This window comes from Chiloscyllium plagiosum, chromosome 42 (genome assembly GCF_004010195.1).
Source record: "Chiloscyllium plagiosum isolate BGI_BamShark_2017 chromosome 42, ASM401019v2, whole genome shotgun sequence".
In the NCBI taxonomy this organism is placed as follows: Eukaryota; Metazoa; Chordata; class Chondrichthyes; order Orectolobiformes; family Hemiscylliidae; genus Chiloscyllium; species Chiloscyllium plagiosum.
In genome coordinates, this window is record NC_057751.1 from 7,197,189 (window position 1) to 7,214,857 (window position 17,669).

Below are 17,669 nucleotides of genomic sequence, written 5' to 3' on the forward strand. Positions count from 1 at the left end.
GGATGTTGCCTGACCTGCTGCGCTTTTCCAGCAACACATTTTTCAGCTCTGATCTCCAGCATCTGCAGTCCTCACCTTCTCCTATTTACAAGCAATGCAAGCCATCAAAGTTGAGGCAGCAGGGGGAGAATAGGGAGAGCAAAAAGGGATTGAATCAACATGGAGTTGGATGGGGAAATAAAGCACAGTGCCCCCTATAGTGTTCACCGCGTTCCAAAGGCATCAAGAGCATAGACAGACACGGTGTGCAATGAACATAACTGTGGAATGGGGGGGGGGCTGTACTTTATTCATGTAATCTGCCATTTGTTACAGACTGCCCAAATTCTATCAGTGTGTTCAGGAATCGTTATTTCTCCTCCCCCTTCCACAATGCAACAAGCATCTCAGGTGCTGTCTTTCTGGTCAGATAATATCTGAGGCGCCAGCCTGTCCTCTCAAGTGAGCACCAAAGAACCTGCGACCTGTTCCACAGATGAGCCCTCAAGTCCTGGCCAATATTTATCTCTCAACTCGCATTCTCGAAACTGGCTATCCAGTCACGGTCACAGTCCTGTTCATGGAAACTTGCCGAGAACACATCGCTTCACACGAGTTGGCCTCAAAACCAAGATATTCAATTGGCTGTAAGGCAGTACTGGACACTCAAAGGTCAGGGGAAAAATAATGCAATTAAAATGCAGCCTTTTTTTTCAAAGGACCAAGTTCAAACAAGGTCCCTCCACCCCTGATTATCAGTCATGCCACTCCAAGTGCAAAGTCACCAGAAATCCAGAGTTAGCAACCCACACATCACATAAGATAATGTGTAATGAAAAAAATATACAGTGACTTCAAAGAGCAACAACATCTTGCAATTATGTACTTCATTTAAAACAGTAGAATATCTCTGGATGCTTCAAAGGAGCGGAATCTGAGTGACACACTTAAGGAGATATATGAGGACAGCTGACCAAAAGCATGGCCAACTTTGTAAATGTTAAGCAAGTCTTAAAGAAGGAGAGACAAAGGGAGGATAAAGGAATGAGAGAGGGAATTCTAAAGCTGAAGGCATCGCCACAGAGAATCACTGACGTAAACTTACTGTCTTGAGAACTCTGTTCCAAGACACATGAAAAAAATCTGCCTTCAAACTGTGGGAGTTGTTTCATCAAATGCATTGTACAGCGCAGTAGGTCATAGGTTCAGTCTTGCCTCCTCCTACGAAGGATTAGTGGTCACTAAAGTTCAGTTGACAAACAATCTCAGTGTCCACCTACTGGAAGCAAGTGGCAGAGTGGGGAATGACAAGACCCCCGTTCGAAATTCTTAACCAATGATCTCGACCATGCCAAGAATTGGGTTCAGTGCCTCGAACCAACGCTCAGCAAATTTGCCTTCTAGCATAAAGCGAGGGATCTTTGGTCAATGCACGGGATATTTAGCTGTCTGCCTCTGTATATCACACAAAGATAGGAGGAAAAGATAACAAAGGCTGCAAGTCAAATTAGGAGCACTGGCAGGTACGAGTCACACACCTCCTGCCCCATTATGAAGCACATTGCCAAAATGTCACTATTTTATTTCCAGCAGATGCTGGAAATCTAAAATAAAAATAAACATTGGAGATACCCAACAGGTCAGGCAGCATCTGTGCAGAGATGAAAAAAGGCATTCCTATTTCAAGACTCAAATACAAGCTGAAAATGACGCTGCCCGTTAAATCCACAAGTTACAATTGAAGCTCTCCTTTTCAAAAGACTTGCAAGGAATTTCAAGTCAAGTGCAAAGAGCAGTTTTATCACTGTAGGAACTTAGGCTTTTCTCAGCGACCCAACTTAAATTTGGAAATGTTGAGTTCTCGCCATTATCCTCCTCTCTGCCTTATTTTCCCTATTAATGAAAGGGTTCCAATGGTGGGGTACAATCCCTTTTGTTAATCATCAATCACCACATCCTCAATTTCATTACATCATCAATGGCATTCGAACTGAAAAAGGACCACACCTCCACTGCTTCTGCAAATGAACTGCAGTTGTACCAGTTCTTTTGCTAATTCAGGCTACTCTTCCACAAGTTGAGCGTGACCTACAATCGAGAAACTGTGTCACCCTCGATTGGTTTCCCGCCATCTCGATTTGACAGATTGATATCTCACTGCAGTTTAATGTCACGGCTTCAGGCCTTCAAAACACCAGATAAATCAATGTCCTGGATTCAGAAATGTGCCAAATGAAATCCTGCAACCCTCTCCTGCAGACAGGAAAATGCAAAGATGCAAATCTGAAAGAAACCCAAAGATACTTGTCAAGCCGTACATGCCTTGCAGAACAAAAATGGTACAGGTTGTGTGTTTTGGAAAGAATTTGGGCTAAATCTGAAGGATAAACATAGCTACCCTCTGCTACTATTGTAAACACCTAGTCAATTGTGTTGATTGATGTGGCCTTGGGTTTTATTTTTGGAAACCATAAAAGCAACAATCTGCATTTGTATGGAAGATATAGAATGTAGGGAAATAGATGGTGACATCTTGAAAGTTTTCCATATTATAGAGGAGGAAGTGTTGAATGTCTTGAAATGCATAAAAATAGCAAAGTCCCCAGGACCTGATCAGGTGTACCCTCGAACTCTGTGGGTAGCTAGGGAAATCATTGCTGGGCCCCCGCTGAGATATTTGTATCATCAATAGTCACAGGTGAGGTGCCAGAAAACTGGAGATTGGCGAACATGGTGCCACTATTTAAGAAAGATGGTAAGGACAAGCCAGGGAATTGTGGACAGATAAGCCTGACGTCGGTGGTGGGCAAGTTGTTGGAGGCAATCCTGAGGGACAGGATGTATTTGGAAAAATGAGGACTGATGAGGGATAGTCAACATGGTTTTGTGCGTGGGAAATGATGTCTCACAAATTTGATTTTTTTTTAAGAAGTAACAAAGAGGATTGATGAAGACAGAGCAGTAGACATGATCTGTATGGACTTCAGTGAGGCGTTCGACAAGGTTCCCCATGGGAGTCTGGTTAGCAAGGTTAGATCTCATGGAGAACTAGCCATTTGGATACAGAACTGGCTCAAAAGGTAAATGACAGAGGGTGATGGTGGGGGGTTGTTTTTCAGATTGGAGGCCTGTGGCCAATGGAGTGCCACAAGGATCGGTGCTGAGTCCACTACTTTTCGTCATTTATGTAAATGATTTGAATGTGAGCATTAGAGGTACAGTTAGTAAGTTTGCAGATGACACCAAATTGGAGGTATAGTGGACAGTGAAGAAGGTTGCCTCAGATTACAACGGGATCTTGATCAGATGGGCCAATGGGCTGAGTGGCGGCAGATGGAGTTTAATTTAGATAAATGCGAGGTGATGCATTTTGGGAAAGCAAATCTTAGCAGGACTTATACACTTAATGGTCAGGTCCTAGGGAGTGTTGCTGAACAAAGAGACCTTGGAGTGCAGGTTCATAGCTCCTTGAAAATAGAATCACAGATAGATAGGACAGTGAAGGATGTTGTGAAACTTGAAAGGGCTCAGAAAAATTTGTAAGATGTTGCCAGGGTTGGAGGATTTGAGCTATAGGGAGAGGCTGAATGGGCTGGGGCTGTTTTCCCTGGAGCATTGGAGGCTGAGGGGTGACCTTATGTAGGTTTATAAAATCATGAGGGACATGGATAAGGTAAACAGACAAAGTGTTTTCCCTGGGGTCGGGTAGTCCAGAACTGGAGATCCTAGGTTTAGGGCGAGAGGGGAACGATATAAAAGATACCAAAGGGGCAACTTTTTCACGCAAAGAGTGGTACGTGTAGGAATGAGCTGCCAGAGGAAGTGGTGGAGGCTAGTACAATTGCAACATTTAAAAGGCATCTGGATGGGAATGTGAATAGGAAGTGTTTGGAGGGATATGATTAGATTAGATTCCCTACAATGTGGCAACAGGCGCTTCGGCCCAACAAGTCCACACCGACCCTCCACCCAGACCCATTCCCCTACATTTACCCCTGACAAATGCACCTAACATAATGGGCAATTTAGCATGGCCAAGTCAACTAACTTGCACATCTTTGGACTGTAGGAGGAAACCAGAGCACCCGGAAGAAACCCACACAGGGAGAATGTGCAAACTCCACACAGACAGTTATCTGAGGCGGGAACTGAATCTGGGTTCCTGGCGCTGTGAGGCAGCAGTGCTAACCACTGAGCCACCATGCTGCCATGCTAGCAGGTGGGACTAGATTTGGTTGGCATATCTGGTCGGCATGGACAAGTTGGATCGAAGGGTCCACTTCCGTGCTGTACATCTATGTGGCAGCTTTCAAATAGGAAAACATTCCCAACTGTCTTTGCAGGAACCCTAAATTATAGAATTGTGAGGGCAGAGTCAGAAATGGAGATATGGGACTAAAAGTTAGGTCAACGAGGTGGATTTTAAGCAATGTCGTGAAGGTGAAGAAAGAGAGACAAAGAGAGAGCAGATGGGAGAGGTATTTCCAGAGATGAAGGCCTTGGATGACGGAAACACGCCACTAATGAAAATCAGGGATGCCCGAGAATTGGATGGGTGGAGGATATTATGGAAGATGGTGGAGCAATAGCATATTAAACTCAGGAGAAGCAATAGAACAAAATATGTGTGTGGATAACTGAAGGAAGATTCGTTGAATGTTTACTGCAGTCCATGCGACAGTCACGTTGTTGCCTTTTCATGCTGAACATAGAACTCATGTGACCCCTGCTCATATTTTCTGTTCCCCAGCTATGCTGCAAACGAGAGATCAAGTTGAAACCCCACATCTGTGCATCCCACACCAAGCACTGCATCTACTCCAGGTGACTGGAGATGATCATTTCTCATGAGGCCTTATGTAAAGATGTGCAGACCTTGGAGAGAATTTTTTTTCTTTATTCATTCACTGAGTGAGGGTGCCACTGGCTAAGCAGCGTTTATTGTCCATCCCTAATTGCCAAAAAGGCTGTGGGTCTCGAGTCACCTGTTGGTCAGGCCTGTCGGTGAGGATGGCAGTTTCCTTCCCAAAAGAACACTAGTAAACCAGATGGGTTTTTCCGACAATCGACAATGGACTCTGGTCATCATGAGACTCTTATATCCAGATTACTTTCTTCAAATTCAGAATCCACCCTCGGCTGTGGTGGGATTCAAACTGGGGCTCCCCAAATATGATCTGGCTCTCTGGATTAACAGTCCATCCATACCACTGTGCCATCACCTCCCCAAATCAATCATAGCTCACTGGACTATTGCTAGGATGATGCTTTGTCCTCCCAAAGAAAATAAGCAAAACTAGCCCGACATTCCATAGGGTTACGGATGTGAACACGAAAATATTTCAGTCATCCAAATGAGACAGGTGGAGGAACAGGTTCAAAGGGCCATATGACCCCCTGTTGCCCCTCTTTCTTGTTATGTTGAAAACAAATCACAGGTACTTGCACCATACTGTTAAATTGACAAACTGTAAAACGTGGCTTACCTGATGGTGGGGCAGCCAGTTGCTGTTGCCATCTGTCCTCAACGGGTTCTCTTCCATCCACGGTTTCGAAGCGAATGCCGGGCGGCCCCTGTTCAGTTTTGGAGGCACCATCATGTGACTGGAATAGGACCTCTTGGAGGAGCAGGAAGGAATGGAGTTTGAGATGCCCATTACTCCAGTTGACCTTCTCAGTCCCCTCCCGCAGTTATTGCTGACACTGCCCCAGCCGCCACTCCCTCCTCCGGTCGGCTGTTGGTGGCTGCCCCAGTTCAGAGCCCTGAAGGTCTGCTGCTGCTGCTGCAGGCTGTAGCTGTTCCTTTGGGAGGCGGAAGAGGTGGTGTTGGTGCCTTGGTGAGGGTGGTGTCCTAGAGGCGATCTCCTGTGCTGCTGCGCCAGCCCCATCTGCTGCACCGAGGGGAAAGTCCCTCCAAAGAGGGGCCCCAGGTGCACCATCTTGGGTAGCAACATGGCAGTTGGCAGGACTCCTTGCTGGAGTAGGCTTTCCTCACCGGCCTGGCTCGTGGACCATCCCAGAGCGTTGAGTGTCGAAGTGCTGCCTCCTTGCTCTTGCAGAACCAAGCCGGCCGGGGCAGGCGGGCAGTCGAGCTGGGAGGAGGAGGAGGTGGACCCATCGCCGCAATTGACCTCAGAACTTTTCAAGGACTCCAGGTTTTGCTCCAGATAGGGGCAGCAAACTGGTTGCCTTTTAGTGTCATTCTGGAGCATGTCTGGATTGGCAAAGGAAGGGTGGTGGGGGGGAGGAGGAAGGGGATGGGAGGGGGAGGTTTTTTTTTTGCCTTTCTCTCAACCCCCCCCCTCTCTGTCTCTCTCTTGCTTCAGGAGGGGGTGCAGAGGAAATAACAGTTGGCAGAAAGTCAGTGCAGTTCGTGGCGTGGGACGTCGATCTCAGCTTTGCCCTGCCCAGCGCAGCGATGTTGTTAACAGCTGAGTCGCCCCAGTCTCCCAACTAGAAAATGCACATCAAAGAGGGAAGGGGGTGGAAAAAGGGATGATAGATAAATAAATAAATAAATATATAAATAAATAAATCGAACGCGTCCGTACCAGCCAATGCAACGAAAACGAAAGCACAGACACACCGCCACAGAAAGGCGATCACCACCAGTTTTGTTTTTGTGTGTGTTACGTGAGTGCTTTTTTCTCTCCCCCCTTCCCACTGCCTCCTCCTCAGTTCCTCATCGATCGCGTCAAAATGGAATAAGCAAGATCACAAGATGATGTTTAATGACCTGCTCATCGCCTCTTTACTCCGGAACTGAAGCTCTGACACTCCGAAGCATTCTGGTTGCTCTGGATTTTTTCTGTCTGTGTGTGTGTGTGTGTTTTTTCCAGTCCTGCACCTGACCTGCGCAGGGCAATTTTGGCCCCAGTTTCCACTTTGCGGCAATAAGAGACACCCAATTCCGTCTTGTTTCTGACCCCACCTCCGAGCCCAGCCTTTCTCCCTCCCCTTTATAATTTCATTGCAATTTCTCCTTCACCCCACCTTTCCTTTCCTAAATGCTTTCCCGATTGGTGCTTTGAACCGAATGTTTTAAGAAACATAAATGGGTCGAGGGCGGATTATTTTTATTTTTTTGGGGGGGGGTGGTTTTGTTCCCCTGTCCAAATCCCACAGTCTCTCATGGGCTGGCAGCTGTCATTATTGTGAGTCGGGGGAGGTCTTTTTTTGCAAGGACGCGTGGAATCTGAAACATCTCGTCTCCCGAGCGTGCAGCGCAGGCCATTCGGCCCACTACACCGATGCTGCCGCGCCTTCCTCCACTCGCTGGAGTTGCTCCCATTTGCTCAGCAAAAGTGCAACTTTTTTGGCCGGTGTTGCGAACGCCAAGTGTAAGCAGAGGGTGCTGGAAATACTCAGCCCCCCCCTCCCCTGCGGTGCAGCCTGACCGGCTGAGCATTCCAAGTGTTTTCTGGCTTGTTCCCTTTCAACGTGACCTTCAGTCGATCTGTTGTTTTTGTTTCCCCCCCCCCCCTTCTTGCCTGCCCTCGCCTCGCCTCTTTGCAAAACTTTCTCCCTCAAATGCGTCATTCATTCACCTTAACCGCTCCCTGTTCCGCATTCTCAGAGCAGTTTGTCTTTATTTTTTGCAAAAAAACGAACAATTTGTGTTTATTTTTAGTTTCCCCCGACCCACTGTGTGACACAAGGCTACGTTCTATCATTTGTTGCAGTCATGCATTCACCTCTGGAAGATGCACAAAGTTGCAGTTTTGTTTTTGACACAAATAGCAACGTAAGGTGCTGGTGAAACGGACCCCCACCACACACACACCCGAACACCCATGCAAATTCTCAAGCAGAGTACAATGCAGGATTGGAGGAAAATGTGCGGAATCGTGCTGTCATGGCCTTCATTATTTCCTATAGATGGATGAATTTGGAAACTTGTAGTTTGCAGGTGGCAGTTGTGGTTAGATTACAATCGAGGTGTGATATGGAGTTGCAAACAATGCGGGTGTTGGGGCGGGGGAGAGGGTAAGAAAGCAAACCAGAGAAGGGAAGAAACGCAAGTGCCCCGATAGAATTTTTTAATGGCATTCACTCAAGGAGTGGCTATTGGGGGGTGGGATGCCAGGGTGATAATGTGCTAAAGGCAGGTCGATGACGTGCTGTCCAAGGTCCAACAGGTTGTCATCAACTAATTTGCGTGACCAGTGCCAGCAGTTTCCTGTCACATTTAAACATTGTCCCTCTGCTGCACCAGTGCAAGATAATGGTTGAATCCTAATGTTCCTGGCCTCGATTTTGATCTCCTCCCACTGTTCCACCTCCTCCTCTGAAACTATCCATGAGCTCCAATTCTTCCTTCGCGTTTGGTCACATTATTTTTACAAAAAAATACCCACAAATGAAGGTGAGCTGCTGAATTTTGAAAAGTGGTTGTCCTGCAGATTCTCTGGAACAAGAACTCCTCACTCCTACAACAGCTTCTGGGAGTTGTAGTGTTTGTGTGCTGACATAAGGGAAGTGACAGAAGCATTTTGCAAACTACAGCTCCCAGAATCCAGCTCTCCAACACCAGGGTTACCATGCAGTTCCCGAAATTAGTGTACGTAATCATTCCCAGCCTCCGCCTTATTTGGCACTCTGCCTTCTGAAGGACCATTGTGTTTTCTGCCTGCTGTTCAATGTGAAACACTGAGTTGAAAATGACAGCAAAGACAGTCTGCACAGAGTGAGACCGCCAATATTTGCAATATATTTGGAATTTTTTCATCCCACATTGGCCATTGTTCCTTGATTGGATGTCTCTCTTGAAGGGACTGACACTTGCTCATTTCTAAAAATCACACAACACCAGGTTATAGTCCAACAGGTTTAATTGGAAGCACAGCTCCGAAAGCTGGTGTTGTGTGATTTTTAACTTTGTACACCCCAGTCCAACACCGGCATTTCCAAATCATTGCTCATTTCTAGTTGCTTAGCCCCTTTTCTTACAATCAGCTGTATCTCTTCATGAAGACATATCCCTGTGTATCTAAGGTTGATAATCAATGTGAAATATTGTAGAAAAATTGCAAGACAAAATTCTACTATTTCATCAATTACAAATGTTGACACCATGCGAATCAAGGGCAAGATGTCTTACAAACCCACCCCCCCCCCAAAGATTCATATCAGTGTGTTTTGGAAGCTATTTCCACGTCGACAAGAAGTCTGGCTGTGACCATCTTTGCAAAAGCCCTGTCTGTGACTCTGCCTTAACTGTTCCGTAACTGCTGAAACCATCATCTTTGCCCTCACTCCTCCAAGACTTGATCATTCCAATGCACTCCTGGCCATGCTGCTATATTCTACACATAAAACCTTGTTGTCATCCAAGTTTCTGAAGGCTAACTCTGACAAAGTCCCATTGATTTTATTGGTCAGAGCATTGAGTATAGCAGTTCGAAAGTCATATTGCAGCTGTACAGGACATTGGTTAGACCCCATTTGGAATACTGCATTCAATTCTGGTCTCCCTGCTATGGGAAGGATGTTATGAAACTTGAAAGGATTCAGAAAATACTTACGAAGATGTTGCAGGGGTTGGAGGGTTTAAGGTATAGGGAGAGCTTGATTAGGCTGGGGTACTTTTCCCTGGAGCGTTGGAGGCCAAGGCTATTGATTTCTATCGATTTATAAAATCATGAGGGACATGGATAAGGTGAATAGCCAAGGTCTTTTTTCCCAGGATAGGGTGTCCAAAACTGGAGGGTATAGGTGAGATGGGAAAGATTTAAAAGAGACCTCAGGGACAACATTTTTGTGCTGAGGCTAGTGTTTGCAGATACATTCTATTTTGTTCTAAAAAGCACACGATCTGCTTGCAGTCAGTCCATGTGGCATTTTATAAATTATTACTTTGGAAATAGAACCAGTTTGACTCAAGTTTGGGATACAGACAGACTGTAACCTCACACCTTTAACACATTGTCTGAGTTGAGATGTCACTTTTTTTAATAGTGATAAAACCTTAAGCGGTCTCAGGAATGTGACTTGAAAGATATTCTGGGATTTACATATTAATCAATCGGAACCTACAAACCCATTCTAAGTGATTAAATACTTAACAGCAATCTAGATTTATTCAATACATTGCATCAGTTGAATGACACTTGGATTTTAAATGATAAATTCTATGTCCTATGATCCTGCCTCATTAGCTACCTGACGAAGGAGCAGTGCTCCAAAAGCTTGTACTTTCAAATAAACCTGTTGTACTGTAAACTGATATGTGATTTTTATCAGTGTATGGAATGAGCTGTCAGAGGAGGTGGTAGAGCTTGGTACAATTACAACATTTAAAAGGTATATGGATGGGCACATGAAGAGGAAGAGTTTAGCGGGGTCTAGATTAGTTTAGGATATCTGGTCGAGTTGGACCGAAGGGTCTTTTCCTGTGCTGTACATCTCTTTGACTCTCAGTGATGTTTGCTGCAAGAAGTAATGTTTACAGAGCAAAAGCGGAGTGGGCAAGTATCAAAGGAGCAGATTAAGAAGCTGACCTGCGCTGAGACCAGCAGCAGAAAGAAATCATGAACTATAATGTGATACAAGTCCAGGAAAGGAACAGTTTCATGAATCAGAATGGTGAATATTTGTTGTCTTTAAATCAAGTAACTCAGTTTGTGTTTAGCTCTCATTTTTTCTTAAAAGCCTTGTCAAATGTCAAGTTGATACAGTTTTTAAGCAGTTATCATAAACTATGAAGTACAGGGAGTATAGCATAATTAATTGAAAAAATATGATAATGCTAATATGTACAGATGTTGTGTTACTGAACATGAAGCGAATGCATCTTTAGGAAGTATTTGTAGCTCGAGCAGTTTCAAATCTAAGTTGAGGAGCCAGAGTGTGAGTTGGACATATCGAACAATATTAGAGAGGAGGAAGGCTACCTGGAACGTTGCAACAGGAGCCAGTCACACCGTTCAGACTTAGTAATTCAAAATTAAATTTCGAGTCTGATCAATGATTGGAGGGTGTGACTGCGGGTGAGGTTGGCATAGGGCCTCCAGGGATCATTTGAGGAGACTTGCCTTGGCAGTGCTACAACAGTTATAATTTTCCTGCATGCTGTGTGAACAAGCGAGAGGACTACAGGGAATATGGATAAACTTACCAGAGCATCATGATACAGGGAGCCATTTGAGCAAGGGGGGAGGGGAAGGAAATAGTAGAGGGACAGTGTAATTAGGGAGATAGATACTGTTCCCTGTTGGGTATGAACTTATGGGATTATGAAATGATCATATAGGATGATGAAGACATGGTTCCAAGATCAACATGGAGTCGCAGAGTCAGAGTCATATGCACAGAAACAGACTCTTTGGTCCAACCAGATTCTGGATCAGTGGTGCTGGAAGAGCACAGCAATTCAGGCAGCATCCAACGAGCAGCAAAATCGACGTTTCGGGCAAAAGCCCTTCATCAGGAATAAAGGCAGAGAGCCTGAAGCGTGGAGAGATAAGCTAGGGGAGGGTGGGGCGAGGGAGGGCGGAAGATGAGGTGTTCTTCCTCCAGGCGTCTGGTGGTGAGGGAGCGGCGGTGAAGGAGGCCCAGGACCTCCATGTCCTCGGCAGAGTGAGAGGGGGAGTTGAAATGTTGGGCCATGGGGCGGTTTGGTTGATTGGTGCGGGTGTCTCGGAGATGTTCCCTAAAGCGCTCTGCTAGGAGGCGCCCCAACCAGTTCATGCCGAACATAATCTGAAACTAAACTAGTCCCACCTGCCTGCTCTTGGCCCACATCCCTTCAAACCATCTCATTCATGTAATTATCCAATAATCTTTAAAATGTTGTAATTATACCCATATGCATCACTTTCTCAGGAAGTTCATTACACACACGAACCACCCTCTGTGTAAAAACATTGCCTCTCATGTCTTTATAAATCTCTCTCCTTTCACCTAAAAATGAGCCCCCGAGTCTTGAAATTCCCCTCCCAGGGAAAAGACAACTACCATAAATCCTATCTATACTCCTTATGATTTTATAAACCTCGATGAGGTGATCTCTCAACCTTATGCTCCAATGAGACAAATCCCAGCTGATCCAGCCTTTCTTTTTAACTCAAACCTACTATACCCAGCAACACGCTGGTAAATCTAATTAAGAGTATGGAACATTCTGAAAGGAGAGGCAAGAAAGGAACAGTGCTGAGGTAGTTTTGTGAGTATGAAAAGGAATAAGGTCAATCGCAAGAGATGATCTTGGATCCAAAGAGCTTCTAGAAAAGACTGGCCATAACCTGGTGAAATTTAGCATTCAGTTTGAGAGGAAGGAATTTGGATTGGAAACAACAGTGCTAACCTTAAATAAGGGTCATTACCAGAGCAGAATGAGGGCAGAGCTGGCTGGAGTAGATTGAGGCAGGAGTTTAGCTGCGAAGACAGTTGACGAATGTCGGCAGACTTTTAATAGTTTATGATAAATAACAAAAAAACATATCCCAGTGAGAAATAAGGATTCTTGGATGGGGATAAACTCACTCAAGATAGCATTTTAAAAAAAAAACAAAAAAAGAGGCAAAGATTACAGAAAAGCCAGAGGATTGTCAACTTTTTTTCTGAAATGACCAACATAAAAAGACAGAGAAAATAAAGTTTGAGGGTAAATTGGCAAGTATTCTCAAAATGGACTGTGTGAGTTTTCTGAAATCTGAAAAAATGGAAGTAAACATAGGCCCCTTCCAGAATGAAGCTGTGAAAAAAATAATGGGGAAGCAAAAAAAATGGCATAATGTCTAAATAACTACTCAGCAATGGTCTTGACAATAGAAGACACTAAAATGATTCCAAAAATATCAAAAAAAAATCAAGGACCAAACGTGGAGAGGAAATAAATATAATAACAATCAAAAAAGAAAAATTACTTGGGAAACTAAACTGATTAAAGGCTGATAAATGCCTTCGACCTGATAGTTTGCATCATGGGATATTAAAGTAATTCCTTATGGATATAGTTGATGCAAAGGCAGTAATCATCCAAGCAACCTTAGATGCTGGAAAAATCCCAGAGAATTGGAAAACTGCCAAGATAGCATCTGTATTCAAATAGGAAAACATGGAAACAATAGGTTATGTTAGTTCAGGTAGCTGAACATGTGTCATTGGTAAAGTATTAGAGTCTATCATAAAGGATGTAATCGCAGAGCATTTTGAAACACGTAATATCATCCAGTCAGGATACCCTTACGAAGGTGAAATCATGACTTACAAATTTACTGTAATTCTTTGAGGAGTTAAAAAGCAGAATAGGTAAAAGGCAACCAGTGCAAATTGAATATAATGTGGGAAAATGCACTTGGGCGTGATAAAAATAGGAGGTGAATAGTAATTAAATTGGGCAAGAATGTAGAAGCCACAGCATAACATTTTGGCCTCCTCATGCATTTCAGAAGGTAATAGACAAAGTCAACGGAATGTTGGCCTTCATTTCAAAGGAAATGGAATATAAAAATATGGATGTCTTGCTTAAAGATATACTAGGCACAACTCAGAGCATACTTAGAGTCATACTTATAATATTATGAACAGATTTGGTTCCTTTTTCTAAAGGAATATATTTGAGGTAATCTAGAGAGGGTTCATAAGACTAATTTTGGGCATGGATGAATTTTCTTTTGAGGCGGTTGACTGTATGCTTTGGCATTTAGAAGATTGCAAATTTTGGAAGAAACCTTACTGAAACATAAAATAGAGAAAGCGAGGACCACAGATGCTGGAGCTTAGAGTCGAGAGTGTGGTGCTCTGCCAGCACTACACTCTCGGCTCTGAAACTTGAAGTATTCTTAGGTAACTGAACAGAGTCAATCTGAAGATATTATTGGACCAGAGGGTATAATCTCAGATTATGGGATCATCCAATTATGATGGAAATGAGAAGGAATCACTTCTCTCAGAAGGGAGTGAATTCTCTCAGAAATTCTTGCCTGTCAAAGGCTGCAGAGGATATATTTTTAAATATGTTCAAGGCTGGCACAAACACCCAAACGCTGTGAGCTGCATTGCAAATATCAAGCTTTTGTTCCCTAGGCTTGCGAAGTGATTACTACACAAAGGTTGGCTTTGAGTGAAGACCGGATCCATCTCAGACAGAATGCCCAATGTATTTCAATGGCTTGCTGATAATTGGAAAGCAGGTACTTGGGCAAGATGCCAGCAGCCATCAAACCCTACCGTCATAGCTTGCATTCAGATGACATCTCCTGGTCTGCTGAAAGGAAAAAATTGGTATGTACGTGTGTGTGACATCTTTATCATGCCAAGGATACCATTCTTGAAAAATACTTAGTTCTGTCTTATTGTCTGTAAATGAACAGGCTGACCCTGAAATGCATAAATTTGAGTGACACTGCACTTCTGAACAGATTCCACCTTTGTCAACAATCTGTATTGCACAATGAGTCATTCAAAAGCAGAGAAGGTTCCAAATCTTACAGCTGGGCATGTGTGGGTGTGTGTTTTATAAGTCCTGAGGCGAAGAAAGCTTCTGTATTGTGTGGAGAGTCTGACATACCTACTGCTATGATGGTCTTACCTTGTAGTTTTAAACAACACACAAAAATTGCCCCACAGAGCCCTTAGAAAAGTGGTAGTTATAGAAAATTGGCAGGCTAATAAAGTGTCTTAGCTGGAAATGTGTTGCTGGAAAAGCACAGCAGGTCAGGCAGCATCCAGGGAACAGGAGAATCGACGTTTCGGGCATAAGCCCTTCTTCAGGAATGGAGAAAGTTTGTCCAGCAGGCTAAGATAAAAGGTAGGGAGGAGGGACTTGGGGGAGGGGCGTCGGAAATGTGATAGGTGGAAAGAGGTCAAGGTGAGGGTGATAGGTCAGACTGGGGTGGGGGCGGAGAGGTCGGGAAGAAGATTGCAGGTTAGGAAGGCGGTGCTGAATTCGATGGATTTGACTGAGACAAGAGGGGGGGAGGGGAAATGAGGAAACTGGTGAAACCCGAGTTCATCCCTTGTGGTTGGAGGATTCCTAGGCGGAAGATGAGGCGCTCTCCCCCCAACCGTCGTGTTGTTGTGGTCTGGCGATGGAGGAGCCCAAAGACCTGCATATCCTTGGTGGAGAGGGAGGGGGAATTGAAATGTTGAGCCACAGGGTGATTGGGTTGGTTGGTCGCAGGGGAAGGTGCGGGGAGTGGAGGTTGGGTTGGTGGGGGGTGTGGATCTGACGAGGGAGTCACGGTGGGAGTGGTCTTTACGGAATGCTGATAGGGGAGGGGAGGGAGATATATCCTTGGTGGTGGGGTCCGTTTGGAGGTAGCGGAAATGACGGCGGATGATACGCTGTACATGGAGATTGGTGGGGTGGTAGGTAAAGTGTCTTACCCCTGTCTTGGTTGGAAAAATTCGGAAATGGTGAGTGCTACTCAGTCAAGAGTCCTCTCTCTTGCCTCTGTCTTTGGTTCCATTGTGCCTCAAAATGAACGAGACAAGTTCATCATCCATCCAAGTGCAAAGCGCAACTTCAAGAACAGCAAAGAGGATTTGAGGAAGGAATGGGTGATGCCAAACACACTCAAGATGTGAAAAACCAAATGTTGTGTTTCTGCAATTGCGAACAGCTCTCTGCTGAACAAAGCAATGGGGAAATATTTGAAGATGAATCGATAAAGATCCACAAAAACAGCTGAAACTAATTTGAGACTGCCTTATTCAACACTTATTGAAAGATGCCCACGCAGAAATGCTAAACATCAACATCCTGACTCAAATTTGGAATAAGAACAGTACAGAATATCATTATAATAACCTCGAATTTGCATTTCAGCAGATTCTTGAGGCAAAGTCAGAGTATCCTGTATATTTAAGTCAGAAATACAAATTATTGAGAGTATGCATAAAAATAGAGCCACAGTAGAATATTAGTCATAGTCTTTTTGAAGGAGAATCCAAGCCGAGGAGTAAAGGTCAAATGGTACAATTTCTCAAAGCCAAGACCCTGCCACCTCTCAGAATAATCCTTTTAATACCTCTCAAAACCCACGTTCACATTCTAGTCAGTGTCTGGTTCTCTTACGGTGGAGTTAGATATGCACAACTTTGGACAGCAAAAGACAATTGGTTCTCTTTAGCCCGTCGTGCGAAGTTGCCTCCCCATCACACTCCAAGTCGTACACTGTTCCAAGGACATTTTCCAGCCTTTGGGGAGAAGTATAAAGAAATAGCTCCTCCTAAGAAATCGAAATTCATCCAGAAGATGCAATCAACATAACTCTGTTTTCTCAGCGGTTATCTCTGCACTAGCCAGAAATCTATCCAGTTCTTGCGTGAAGGAGTTGAGCCCTTTTGGTGCAGCTGCAGAAACCTGTTTCACAATTCCTGTCATTTCTGCAAAAAGAACCATCTCCTGAGCTCAGATCTCAGAAAGACTTATGAAATTCTAACAGGATGAAACAGGGTAGATGCAAGGAGTATGTTCTGATGGCATGTGCGCCCAGAACCAGGGGTCACAGTCTGAGGATTCTGGGTGGACCATTTAGGAAGGAGATGGTGAGCCTGTGGAATTCATGACGACAGGAAGTAGTTGCTGCCAAAACATTGAATGTATTCAGGAAGTGGCTAGATATAGCACTTGGGGCGAATGGGACCAAAGGTTGTGGGGAGAAAGCAGGATTAGGCAATTGATTTGGACAATCAGCCATGATAGTAATGAATAGTGGAGCAGGCTCAAAGGGTTGAATGGCCTCCTCCTGCTCCTATCTTCTGTGTTTCCATAGGACTTGATCCATCCTTCAATCCCTCACTGAAACAAAACTATTGGTCAGAAATGTAAAAGTTGCCACTACATATTGTGAAGATGCAACACTTAATGCACAGTACAAATTATAATCAATCTTACCTTAATCTCAGTTTGTAAGTATACAATTGTCTGCAAAACAAAACCTTCCAATTATGAGAGCTTAATTTAGGAGCCTGTACCTTCAAACGTGTTCAGGGGAGAAAACTGTCCTCTGGAAGAATCAATAAAATAGCAGCTGCTTTAAAATGTATGTCGCAGGTTAACAGCTAATTTCTTCTGATATCTCCCAATTATCAAGCCATGTTCACACACGACAGAAGAGTTGCCAGAGAGGAAGATATCTAAAGAACTAACCCTTAACAGGACACGAAACAGCAAGAATGAGGAAACACATTTCTAACAAATAAATGATAAATATGTCTGGCCAGACCATCTGTATTTGCGTAAAGAGTAAATGAACAGAAAAAAAAGTTGCTTCACAAGCAATTCAGTACTTCTGAAGTCTTGTCCCTGGTATGTTGTAGGAAAATGGCAGTCAATTTGCACACAACAAAGATTCCTCAAACAGCACTGCACTGCGATTAAAGCCAGACAATCTGATTCTTGTGATTTTGTTTGAGCAATAAATATTGGTCAATGGAATAATTCTCCACCCTTTTTCAAAATAGAACCATGGGACCTTTCATGTTCACCTGACATTGCCTGTTTTAACATGTCATTTGGAAGACAGCACCGAGATTTTTATGCTCAAAACTGTGATAGAAAAAGAGGGGTAGCAGAGAATGACTACTCCTTCGTAACTCTCAATCTTCAGCAAACAGTCTGTGCAAGAGGATAAAGGTGAACAAACAGATTTCTGATCACTTTTTATTGATGATCACGATAAGGCCCATTGATTTGCAATGAGTGAATTAGTTACATTAAATTTTGTTTTGTATGAGATTCC

At 44.0% G+C, this 17,669-nt stretch overlaps 1 protein-coding gene across 2 annotated transcripts in view; it reads right to left on the reverse strand.

Annotated features, from left to right (window-relative positions):
* The window catches only part of LOC122543064 (cytoplasmic polyadenylation element-binding protein 2-like), a 55,074-nt gene extending 48,183 nt beyond the window's left edge, over positions 1-6,891 (reverse strand). The window contains exons 1-2 of one of the 2 annotated variants that reach the window (XM_043681274.1): positions 6,716-6,891; positions 5,466-6,432 (exon numbers count right to left, since the gene is read on the reverse strand). In XM_043681274.1, coding sequence (XP_043537209.1) covers positions 5,466-6,191 — 726 coding nt within the window. In that variant the 5' untranslated portion in view covers positions 6,192-6,432; positions 6,716-6,891. The other variant, XM_043681273.1, reaches the window with a different exon arrangement.
* Between the last annotated feature and the right edge of the window lie 10,778 nt (positions 6,892-17,669).